Source organism: Homarus americanus, unplaced genomic scaffold (genome assembly GCF_018991925.1).
Source record: "Homarus americanus isolate GMGI-L3 unplaced genomic scaffold, GMGI_Hamer_2.0 scaffold55371, whole genome shotgun sequence".
NCBI classification, from domain to species: Eukaryota; Metazoa; Arthropoda; class Malacostraca; order Decapoda; family Nephropidae; genus Homarus; species Homarus americanus.
In genome coordinates this window covers 18,677-32,500 of record NW_024729261.1, presented here as the reverse complement: position 1 = coordinate 32,500, position 13,824 = coordinate 18,677, and the positions used below count along the sequence as shown (strand labels likewise).

General features: G+C 49.0%; 1 protein-coding gene across 1 annotated transcript in view; it reads left to right on the top strand.

Annotated features, from left to right (window-relative positions):
* Nucleotides 1–13,219, top strand: part of LOC121866674 — a 44,047-nt gene extending 30,828 nt beyond the window's left edge. Inside the window, exon 3 of the mRNA XM_042366369.1 lies at nucleotides 12,818–13,219. Coding sequence (XP_042222303.1) covers nucleotides 12,818–13,219 — 402 coding nt within the window. The remainder of the gene's footprint in view (nucleotides 1–12,817) is intronic.
* The last annotated feature ends 605 nt before the right edge of the window (nucleotides 13,220–13,824 follow it).

The window sequence follows — 13,824 nt, the reverse complement described above, 5'->3', positions numbered from 1 at the left end:
GCATGTCACCGCAACCTAGCTCTTGATGCTGACCTTGGCCTGTCCAATGCTGTAATTAAAAACATTCAAGTCAGAATCATGAACTCTGATCTAGAAGAAGTGAGAAATGCAGAGAGACCTGACAGTTGTAGCATCAGTAAATATGACAAACTTTGTGACGAGAGGTACCGGTATGGCCAGCATAAGGACAGAACCAGACAATGTGATGTAGTCGTGGCCAGAATTAGGCTAGGATACAGACACGTCTGGCAAGTTAGTAACGCTGTACCCATACCGGAACACTCAGCATGTAAACTTTGTGATAAACCTTTAAAGCATACACTTGAACACTATATTATTGAATGTGACACTGTCAAAGACTTAAGGCCACCTGACTTATTGTATCATGAACTTTGTAATTACTACATTGAATCGGCGGTGCTTGGGGACATTCTTGCTGTTTATCCCAAATTTGCTAGCCCACACTGATTAGTCTTCAATTAGAATATGACGTCCAATGTATATGAACCACTGTCTTGCATGGCAGCGAACAGTGACATCACCCACATGACTCTGACCTATATATACTGCTAATGAATATGATGCATTTCTTTGTGTACGAACCTCTGTCCTGCATGGCAGTGAACAGTGACATCACCCACATGTCTTTGTGTATGAACCTCTGTCCTGCGTTGCCGTGAGAAGTGATACCACCCTCAGTGTCAAGACCTGACTGAATTACTCAGAATAGGCAAACTGTACTCCAAGCTTTGTCAATAAATTTGTTAAACTAAACTAAAGCACACAGGAGGAATGAGAACGACAAGATTAGGGCATATGGGGAGAGAATTCGGAAAGTTGATCAAGGCAGCTTCACTCCTCTGGTGTTCACAACCTCTGGCGGAATGGGACCAAGTGCAAGATGCTTCTACGCCAGACTCGCGGTGGTGTTATCTGAAAGGAAGCAGCAGCTCAGAAGTTATGTTACAGCCGGGTTGAGATGTCGACTGTCCTTCTCTCTGCTTAGGTCTGCATTGCTCTGCTTCAGAGGGAACGAGAGCATCGACCTCAAAGCCGACAACAGTCGCAGATATCGAGGCAACAGTTACTGAATGCCGCATAGATCTTTGGCTCAACTAACTCAACACAGCCAGGGTAGCTATTTATGTATTAGGATAGTTAATTTTAAGGTAATAAAATAGCGGCGAAGGTGTGGCTATTGGGGGAGGCTGGAGGCCACGTAAAAAAAAAAGTAGTGGTAGTACAGTAGTAATAATGTTTCTTTGCCTATTTAAATGCGGGGTAAATATCGAACTTACGCACACACTCACACACACACACACACACACATACTACTACTACTACTACTACTACTACTACTACTACTACTACTACTACTACTACTACTACTACTACTTTGCTGTCACTCGGAATCGAGTATGACGATCATCCAGCTATGGTAAAATGATATGGATTATTAAGGATGTCACCTAGGTTAGTGAGTTTTGAGGTGACTAAAGAGGCCGATACGGGACCGGCAGAGTCGTTCACAAATGTTGCACATGTGGAGGGCTACATTTTCCGACGTTGGCGCTTATCTGCCTCGGTTTGCAGTCGGGCTAAATCGAAAGTATTGACACCTTCCCATATGGTGCTCCTCCAAGCGTTACGATGTGGAGTAATCGACTCCCAGGTGAGGGGTCGATTTGGCACCTTTCAGGTTTGTCTTAAGACTGTCCTTATACTTTTGCAATTGCCCGCCAACGTTACGTTTACTATTCGTTAGGTGACTGTAAAGTAGCTGCTTTGGCAGTCTACCGTCGTCCATGTGGGTAACATGGCCAGTCCAACGTAGTTGTTCATGGATAATGGTAGCCTCGATGCTCCTACAGTTGGTGTCAGCAAGAATGCTGGCATTTGTTCTCTTGTCTTCCCAGCGAATTCGGAGAATGGAATGTAGACTACGTTGGTGAAAGTTTCCAAGTGCCTTGAGGGGCCTCCTGTATGTGACCCATGTCTCACTGCCATACAGCAGGGTGGGGAGGACCACTGCTCGATATAAGTGCAACTTTGTGGATAATTTCAGCTCCCTACAGCTGAAGAAACGATTTCGGAGTCCGATGCTGAATTTCTTCATCGATGTTTGCTTGCGGTTGTGAACAGGTGGGAGCCGAGATACCGAAAGTGGGCAACATTAGAGAGGGTAGTACCGTTAAGCTGGATGGATGGTGGAGTTGTGTCTGAACAAGGGGCAGGTTGAAATAGAATCTGAGTATTACGTATACATGCACCTCAAGGCCGAAGTGTGCATATGCGTCTGCATAGGTGTTCAGGACCTCGAAGTTCGTAATGGAAGCTGCCGACACCCTTGTTCTTGCCTGGAGTCGTCTTATATTGAAAAGACCCGGTACTCGATGTTCACCCCGCTGGCAGCCAAGAAGATGGAAAAGAGAGTTGGTGCCAGTACACACCCATGTTTAACCCCTGTTTGGATGGGGAAGAACTCTGACTAGGTGCCGTTGTGCAGGACACTGCCGTTCATGCCATCGTGGAGTTGCCTCACAATGGCGATGAATTTTGGTGGGCAGCCAAAACAACTGAGGGTCCACCAGAGGGCTTCCCTGTTGACCGAGTCGAAGGTTTTGGTTAGGTCGATGAAAACCATGTACAGGTCACGATGCTGTTCTCTGCACTTTTCCTGTATCTGGCGGGCAGCAAAGATCATGTCAGTGGTGTCATGTGATGGTCTAAAACCACATTGAGATTCTGGGAGGAAGTTTACCTCAGGAAGAAGTCTGTTTAGGAGGACTCGGGCTAAAATCTTTAAGAGCTTGGGGATTTCCTCCTTTTCCCATATGTTCTCCAGGAGAGAGTGGAGAAGGCTAGTAAGTAGAGGTCCTCCTGCTTTATACACCTCGGCCGGGATTCCATCAGGCCCTGTGACTTTGTTATTTTTCATCTATTTGATGGCAGTAGCTACCTCATCCAGGGATGGAGGATAGCTAAGGTGGGTCAGCTCTGGATGCTGAGGGACCTGCTGGGTAGTCAGAACATCCACATTGGTGTTTCGGTTGAGCAATGAGTGGTAGTGCACTTTCCAGCGCTGGGCCTCCTTCGTCGTCTTTAATTATGTGGTTACCGTCAGATGAGCGAAGGGGGGCTGTGCCACGAGTGACTGGCTCATAAAATGTTTCAGTGGAAATGAAAAATTTGCGCATCTTATGCTGATCTGCAAGTTTTTGTGCCAGTCGTTCTTTAGATTGCGAAGTTCCCTCTGGGCTGCCGCTTTCTTCTTGCGGAGGGTATCAGCTTTGGTCCGAGACTGAGGGTTGTTCTGCCAGTCGGTAAAAGCAGCATGTTTATCATCGATGTGTACATTTTCATAAAACCAGTCCTGGTGTATTCTTTTGGTCTGGCCTAGGGTCTCTCTGCAGGTCTTTGTCATAACAGTATTAAAGAGTATCCCTTTCGGCACTGGGATTCACGTTGTTTGCTGTTGGGTTGTTTATAAGCCCATGTTCGAGGTGCTCTCTGAAAGCATGTGCTACCGCTGGATCCTCCAGACGCTTAGTATTAAAACCTTTTCTGGAGGTTTGCTGCCTTTGCCGTTTTGGGGCGGCTTGAAGTGAGAGCTTGGATCTGACAAGTCGATGATCAGTGTCACTGTGGTCTGATCCACGCATGGCATGGGTGATGAGGACATCTCAGCGATCTCTTTCTCTGACAATGATGCAGTCAATGAGATGCCAGTGTTTGGATCGTGGGTGTTGCCACAATCCCTTGAACTTGTCGGCCTGCCTAAACAAGGTATTGGTGATAGTGAGGTTGTGAGCAGCACACTTGCTGAGATGGAGTAGGCCTTTGGGATTACACTTGCCTAGTTCATTTCTCCCTATGGTTCCCTGTCAATTGTCAGCATCTCTGTCAACTCTGGCATTGAAGTCGCCAAGGAGCACAACCTTGTCTTCTCTGGGAATAGAGGTAAGCACTCTGTCGAGGTCATCCTCCGCATCCGGTATTGGGACGTATGCACTGATGAAGAAGGCATGACGTGAGTGATTCAGTGGGACTCGAAGCGTCATGAGGCGCTCGTTGATCCCAATAGGCATTTCAGTTAGCCTGTGTATTAAGCGTTGGCGGATGGCAAAGCCAACTCCATAAATTCGGTTTCTCTCCGCAGCAGGCTTACCCTTCCAGAAGAAGTGTAGCCAGACCCCCATTCTGCAAGTTGGTCCTTATCTGGGACCCGGAACTCACTGATGGCTGCTATGTCGATGTTATACCTAGCCAGCTCTTTTGTCACAGGGCAGTTCTTCTTTCAGGATGCACATTTGTGCTAGTATCCAAAAGAGTCCTGACATTCCATGCAGCGAACATAAGAGGATGTATGGTTTGTTTTTGTTTGGATTTGTGATTTTGATCGTGTTTTCGACCGCATATGGATGACATTACTGGGTGCGGTTGCCCAGTCAGGTTGGATATTTTAGGCAGGCTATGTTTAGGGCACCTTTTCTAGCCCCCTCCCCGTGTGGGGTGAGCAGAGAGGCTCCTCGTAAGGGCTTCTTAGTCGCGCAGACAGGACCGGATTGCACTGCTGCCTAGATCCCAGTGCATAAACGACCATCTTATCTGTGCCTCCCATGTGCAGAGTTGTGACTAGAAACTCCCGGCAGTCATCTCTGCCTGTCCCTGTCGCCACTCGCCCGTCGCCATAGGACTTTTGGGGGGTTTAGGGGTTTTGATGATGATGAGAGGTATGATGAGCTGGGTGATGGCTGTGCATGAGTTGATTTATGTGGTGAGGTAGGAGCACAGGCTGCAACCACACATCTTGGCTCTTCCTTTTCCTGATCCAGTGGTGCAATGGTTGCAATGGACTGCCGATAGCCCAGTTTATTGGGTTTCGCCTTAGTAGCCTGTCCATCAGGCATTGCCTTCGTCCGCTGGTGTAGTCGTTGGGTTTCCATGGTGGTCACCTCTTCCTCCTACACTGCCGTTGGGGTCTTGTTGGAGCTCTGTCAACATGTCTGCCTGATGTAGGCCTCCACCGCAGATTTTTCGCTTGGGGTTTACTCCCGTAGCCTTATACCTACCAAGATTAATCCACAAGGCAACGGGTCAGTGGTTGGTAGGCGCCAGAACATGTCCACATGCCAGTGAGCCTGTGCGCCATCCCTCAGGGGCCCACTGTTAATCCGAGATCCCCTGCTGATCTAGCCTGGGCTCACGAGGCACCCAGTTACCGTGTGTTGTCACGAGGAGGCACAACAGGAGTCTTGATGGTGAGGAGGCTGTGTACTGGCAGGGGAAAACTTATGCAAATTGCTTCCCTGTTCGCCACGAGGGCTAGCTAGCGGCGGCAGCTGAAAGCAAGAGGGTGCAAGCAGTGCTTGCACCTTAATACTATCATAATGCTGCCACACTAGACGCGTTTTACCACCCTGTGTAGTGTGCACACGCACACACACACACACCAACCCTCTCCACACACACCAACCAACCCTCTCCACACACACACACACCACACACACCACACACACACCACCAACACACACACACACACACACACACACCAACCCCCTCTCCACACACACACACACACACACATCAACCCTCTCCACACACACACACACACACACACACACACACACACACACACACACACACACACACACACACACACACACACACCACACACTCTCCACACACACCACACCAACCCTCTCCACACACACCACACCACACACCATCCACACACACACACACACCAGCCCTCTCCACACACACACACACACCCAACACACACACACACACACACACACACACACACACACACACACACACACACAACACACACACCAACCAACTCACACACACACACACACACACACACACACAACACACACACACACACCCCCTTCTCACACACACACACACACACACACACCAACCCCTCCACACACACCAACCAACCCTCCACACACACACACACACACACACACACACACACACACCAACCCTCTCCACACACACACACACCAACCCTCCACACACACACACACACACCAACCCCCCACACACACACACCAACCCTCTCCACACACACACACACACCCACCCAACCTCTCCCACACACACACACACACCAACCTTCTCCACACACACCAACCAACCCTCTCCACACACACACACCAACCCTCCACACACACACCATCCACACACACCAACCAACCCTCTCCACACACACACACACACACAACCCTCCACACACACACAACCCCTCTCCACACACACCCAACCCTCCACACACACACACACACACACACACACACACACACACCAACCCTCTCCACACACACACACACACACACACACACACACACACACACACACACCAACCCTCTACACACACACACACCAACCCTCCACACACACACACACACACACACACACCACCTCTCCACACACAACACACCAACCCTCTCCACACACACACACCAACCCTCCACACACACACACCAACCCTCCACACACACACACCAACCCTCTCCACACACACACACACACACACACACACCAACCCTCTCCACACACACACACACCCAACCCTCCACACACACACACACACCAACCCTCCACACACACACACCAACCCCACACACACACACCAACCCTTCCACACACCAACCCTCTCCACACACACACCAACCCTCCCACACACACCAACCCCTCCACACACACACCAACCCTCCACACACACACACCAACCCTCCCACACACACACACACCAACCTCCCACACACACACACACACCAACCCTCCCCCACACACACACCAACCCTCCACACACACACACACCAACCCTCTCCACACACACACACCAACCCTCTCCACACACACACCAACCCTCTCCACACACACACCAACCCCTCCACACACACACACCAACCCCTCCACACACACCCAACCCTCCACACACACACACACCAACCCTCCACACACACACACCAGCCCTCCACACACACACACCAACCCTCTCCACACACACACACCAACCCTCTCCACACACACCACACCCTCCACACACACACACACCAACCCTCTCCCCACACACACACACCAACCCTCCACACACACACACCCACCCCACACACACACCAACCCTCCACACACACCAACCCTCTCCACACACACACCAACCCTCTCCCACACACACACACACCAACCCTCCACACACACACACCAGCCCTCCACACACACACCAGCCCTCCACACACACACCCACACACACACCAACCCTCCACACACACACACCCAACCCTCCACACACACACACCCTCTCCCACACACACACACACACACCAACCCTCTCCACACACACACACACACCAGCCCTCCCACACATCCACACACCTCCACACACACACACACACACACAACCAGCCCTCCACACAACACACACCAACCCTCCCACACACACACACACACCAACCCTCCACACACACACACCAACCCTCACACACACACCAACCCTCCACACACACACACACCAACCTCTCCACACACACACACACACACACACATACCAACCCTCTCCACACACACACACACCAACCCTCCACACACACACACCAACCCCACACACACACACACACACACCAACCCTCCACACACACACACCAACCCTCCACACACACACACACACACACACCAACCCTCCACACACACACACCAACCCTCTCCACACACACACACACAACCTCTCCACACACACACACACCAACCCTCTCCACACACATACACCCTCCCCCACAAGAGAAAGGGTTAGTGAGAATCAGCTGAGCGTGTAACATCACTTAACACACAAAAAACACACCTACTTGTTTTAGTGTTAAGTGTTGACCACAATATTAGGCCACCAAGCTACCTACTTAAGGGCCTCACCAACCCTTGTAAAGTGTAAGTAAAGTGATTGTCTTAAGGTAGATTTTGGTCTTATTTGTAAATGACTTAAGGTAGTTTTTGGTCGTAACTTTGGAATTTAAGGGATTTTTTTTTCTTCTTAATTCTGAAAGTTAAAGTAATGGAGGAAAGAAGGAAGGAGAGAGGAAGAGAAAAGAAGAGAGGAATTGGTAGAGAGAAGGATGAAGGACAAGATGAGGAGAATGGGAGAGGGAGAGAGAGAGAGAGAGAGAGAGAGAGAGAGAGGAGAGAGAGAACATGTTGTAATACTGTACGTAATTAAATCACTCGTGTATGTGTAAGGTTGGTTATTAGTGTACATGTGTCTGTCTCTCTTTGTTTACATGAATACTAATGTCCATTTGTATACATGTGCGTTTATACTCCCTTGTGTGTGTGTGTGTGTTAGTGATGACTGTGTACACCATTATGTGCGTTTTTATTCATGTATGTTTTTATGCTTACCTACGCTAATTTAGTGTGTACATATTCACTTGTATGTTTGTTTGTTTATAATTTCTTTTGCATTTACGCACATGTGTGTACCGAGTGTGTATGTATTGCTATTCTCTGTGTGTGCGCCTACCTGAGTATGTGCATTTTGTTTGTGTGTACAGGTGGTTGGTGTATGTAATGTATCTTTGTTGACTACATGTGTTTATATTTTAATACGTGTGTGTGTGTGTGTGTGTGTGTGTGTGTGTGTGTGGAAGCCAGTACTTGAGCCCTCGGGAACACACACACACACACACACACACACACACACACACCTGGAATGACGTAGACAACTGTATGTTTTTGTTTTTTGTTTACTGATGCCCAGTTGTTTACACTTTCTCAGATAAATGTATGTTTACTTAAGTGTTTATTGATGTTGGTGATGTAGACAATTGGTGTTGGTGATGTAGACAAATTGTGTGGGTGATGTTGACAATTGGTGTTGGTGACGTAGACAATGGTGTTGGTGATGTGAGACAATTGGTGTTGGTGATGTAGACAATTGGTGTTGGTGATGTAGACAATTGGTGTTGGTGACGTAGACAATTGGTGTTGGTGACGTAGACAATTGGTGTTGACGTAGACAATTGGTGTTGGTGACGTAGACAATTGATGGAAATATTCGTCTTTGTAAACAATGAAAAAATACAGTGAATGGAAAAATGAAGGAATGAGAAATGAAAGAAGTATGTAATGAATGCAGAAAGAACAGTTAACAGTAGATAAAACACAGTGAATGAAAGAAGGAATGAAGAAGCAAAAGGAAAGAAGGAATGAATGAAGGAATGAATGAAAAAATGAAAGAAGTATATAATGAATGAAGAAGGAATAGATAACAGTAGATAAAACACAGCGAATGAAAGGAAGGAATGAATGAAAAATGAAAGATGTAGATAATGAATGAAGAAATAAGGGAGGGATGGCAAGAGTAGTTAACAGTAGATAAAAACACAGCTAATGAAGAAAAAATGAAAGAAGGAATCAATGAAAAAAACGAAAGAAGGAATGAAAGAAGTTGATATTGAATGAAGAAAGAATAGATAACAGTAGATAAAACAACGAATGAAGCAAAAATGAAGGACTGAATGAAAAAATGAAAGAAGGAATGAAAGAAGTCGATAATGAAAGAAGGGAGAGCGGTAGTGATTGGTGAAGCTTTTACCGTTATAACACACTCTAACGTAGTGGCTGCCGGCCTCACTACTCGTGCTGGTGGATTGTGGTAGAAGATGGTGGTGGATTGTGGTAGATGCTGGTGGATTGTAGAAGATGGTGGTGGATTGAGGTAAAAGATGGTGGAGAGAGGTGGATTGTGGTTGATGGTAGTGGATTGTAGTAAAAGATGGTGGTGGATTGTGATAGATGGTGGTGGATTGTGATAGAAGATAGCGGTGGATTGAGGTAGAAGATGGTAGATTGTGGTAGAGACAGATGGATTGTGGTAGACGGTGGTGGTGGAGTGTAGTAGATGGTTGTGGAGACTGGTGGATTGTGGTAGATGTTGGTGGATTGTGGTAGATGGTGATGGATTGTGGTAGATGGTGGTGGATTGTGGTAGATGTTGGTACATGTTGGTACATGGTATTACTATGTACCAATATCTACCACAATCCACCACCTTCTACCACATTACTATGATACTAATGAATTTGGTTGATGAACTACATTGATAGTCACAACCACCATCACCACCTACACCACCCCACCACCCACATCACACCACCCACAACCACCACCACCACCCACAACCACCACCACCACCCACAACCACCACCACCACCCACACCACCACCACCAACTCACACCACCACCACCACCTTGTACACCACCACCACCATCTTACACCACCACCACCACCCACACCACTACCACCACCCACACCACACCAACCACCCACACCACCACCACCACACCACCACCACCACCTTCCACCACCATCACCAACCCACACCACTACCACCACCCATCCTACACCACACCAACCACCCCACACCACCACCACCACCACCACCACCCACACCACTTCCACCCACCCACACCACCACCCTTACACCACCATCACCACCTTACACCACTACCACCACCCACACCACTCACCACCACCTTACACCTCACCACCCACCACACCACCACCACCCACACCACTACCACCACCCACAACCACCACCACCACCTCACACCACTACACCACCCACACCACCACCACCCACACCACCACCCACACCACCACCACCTTACACCACTACCACCACCCACACCACCACCACCACCCACACCACTACCACCACCACACCACCACACCACCCCACACCACCACACCACCACCACCACCCACACCACTACCACCACCCACACCACCACCACCACCTACACCACCATCACCCACACCACCCCACCACCTACACCACTCACCACCACCCACACCACCATCACCACCCACACCACTACCACCACCTTACACCACTACCACCACCCCACCACTCACCACCACCCTTACACCACTCACCACCACCTTACACCACTACCACCACCTACACCACTACCACCACCTTACACCACTACCACCACCCACACACCACTACCACCACCTACACCACTACCACCACCTTACACCACCACCACCCCACCACACCACTACCACCACCTTACACCACTACCACCACCTTACACCACCACACCACCTTACACCACTCACCACCACCACCACCACCTACACCACTACCACCACCTTACACCACTACCACCACCTTACACCACTACCACCACCTTACACCACTATCACCACCTTACACCACTACCACCACCTTACACCACTACCACCACCTTACACCACTACCACCACCTTACACCACTACCACCACCTTACACCACTACCACCACCAGTGTTGGGTAGACAACTCGACTAAAGGTGTTAGAGGTTCAAGGTGAGCTGGTCTCTCTCTCTTACGTGTACGATCTGCCTCAGGTGTTGCCCCTTAATTACCTGCTTACCTGTCTCCCTTACCTGCCTGTCTGCTTGCTTTCTTGTCTGTCTGCCTGAATGACTGCATGTGCATTCCTGCAAGTCGATGGTTGTAGTGGGTTGTTTGTGTTTCTGTCTATCTATCTATCTATCTATCTATCTATCTATCTATCTATCTATCTATCTATCTATCTGTCCATGATTTTATTTACAATTAAATAAAATCAGTGTCTATCTTTGACCAATCACAACTCACAAACAATCAACTATATTGACAATTGGCGCTCGTTAGTATGTGTATTGGATCATTAACTAGGTCATAGGGTAGTTTGGGTGATCTTGGTACTAATACACAGAGGTCAGAGGTCAATTAAATGAGAGAGAGAGAGAGAGAGAGAGAGAGAGAGATTATAGCGTCTATTTATTTTCAAGCAATAATTCACGATACATGACTTAAAGGTGACGTGTGTGTGTGTGTGTGTGTGTGTGACCTCCCCTCAGCCTCTCGCATTCTTCTGTTTTTCTAAGTAAATAAATTACTCCATCCTGTTTCTGTTTCTATACGACCCGTGTTGTTGTTTATTCTTGTGCTCGTGATGGAGGGAGGGAAGATGGAGGAGGTCAGGTAGATGGAGGGAGGGAAGATGGAGGAGGTCAGGTAGATGGAGGGAGGAAGATGGAGGAGGTCAGGTAGATGGAGGAGGTCAGGTAGATGGAGGTCAGGTAGATGGAGGAAGGGAAGATGGAGGAGGTTAGGTAGATGGAGGAGGTCAGGTAGATGGAGGGAGTCAGGTAGATGGAGGGAGGGAAGATGGAGGAGAAGGAGGGAAGGTGGAGAATTGATGGTGAGATGAAGGTAGGGAGGGAAAAATGGATAGGGCAGAGGAGGGAGGAAGGATTGAAGGAGGTCAGGCGGATGGATGGAGGGAGGGAGGGATGATGAGATGGAGGGAGGTTGTGTTATGTTAGGGGCAGGTAGGCAGGGAGGGAGGGGGAGGTGAGGGGTTATCAAGTGTTTCCGCCTTGTCTTATAATGTATAATTGACTGAATTCGCCAGAGGGAGGAAGAGGGGCGGGGCAGGTCTTGTGTTTCCACCCCTCCCTCTTCCCCTTCCTACAAACCTCCTCCTCCCCCTCCTCCTTTCCTAACTCTTTCCACCCTTCCCTACCTCCCCTCCTCCTCCTCCCGCCCTTCCCAACCCCTCCCTCTTCCCCCTCGCCCTTTCCCCAACCCCTCCTCCTCCCCCCCTCCCTCCTTTCTCCTTCCTCCGTTCCAACCTCTCCCCTCCCTTCCTAACCCTTCCCACTTCCCATGACCTTTGTAGCTTAGTGGAAATATGTGTATTTGTGTTGTGGTATTGTTGGCCACTCAGAGAGCTTACTGTTGGCCACTCAGAGAGCCTGTTGGCCACTCAGAGAGCTTACTGTTGGCCACTCAAGAGCTTACTGTTGGCCACTCAGAGCTGTTGGCACAGAGACTTACTGTTGACTCAGAGAGCTTACTGTTGGCCACTCAGGAGCTTACTGTTGGCACTCACACTGTTGGCCCAGAGAGCTTCTGTTGGCCACTCAGAGAGCTTACTGTTGGCCACTCAGAGAGCTTACTGTTGGCCCTCAGAGAGCACTGTTGGCCTCAGACTACTGTGGCCACTCAGAGACTTACTGTTGGCCACTCAGAGAGAGCTTCTGTTGGCCACTCAGAGACTTACTGTTGGCCACTCAGAGCTTACTGTTGACTCAGAGAGCTTACTGTTGGCCACTCAGAGAGCTTACTGTTGGCCACTCAGAGAGCTTACTGTTGGCCACTCAGAGGCTTAATGTTGGCCACTCAGGAGCTTAATGTTGGCCACTCAGAGAGCTTACTGTTGGCCACTCAGAGAGACTTACTGTTGGACTCAGAGAGCTTACTGTTGGCCTCTCAGAGGCTTACTGTTGGCCTCTCAGAGGCTTACTGTTGGCCTCTCAGAGCTTACTGTTAGTCACTCAGAAAACTCACTGTTGGCCACCCAGGAGCTTACTGTTGGCCACTCAGAGAGCTTACTTTTGGCCACTCAGGGAGGATTAGTAGTAGTAGTATTAGTGGTGGTAGTAGTAGTACCAATAGCAAAAATAAATACACTATTCCCATCATCACCTCCTCCCCCCCCGCACACAGGTAAGGGGCACACACACTTCATTAACCTTTACCATTACAACAGGTGACCCGAAATTTTTCCCACCGTTCTTTTACCTGTTAATTGGACTCTAACGGGGGGACGATGGGGTTCCGTTATGAGGGGGTCCTGTTGTTACTGTTGTGTCCTTAATGTTATTGGCTGGAACCGTTGTTCTCTCTCTCTCTAATTAAAATAAATAATATCACTTCCAAGACGGTCACCATTAGGCAATGTTGCCGGAACCGAACCCGGATACGAGCACGGAAC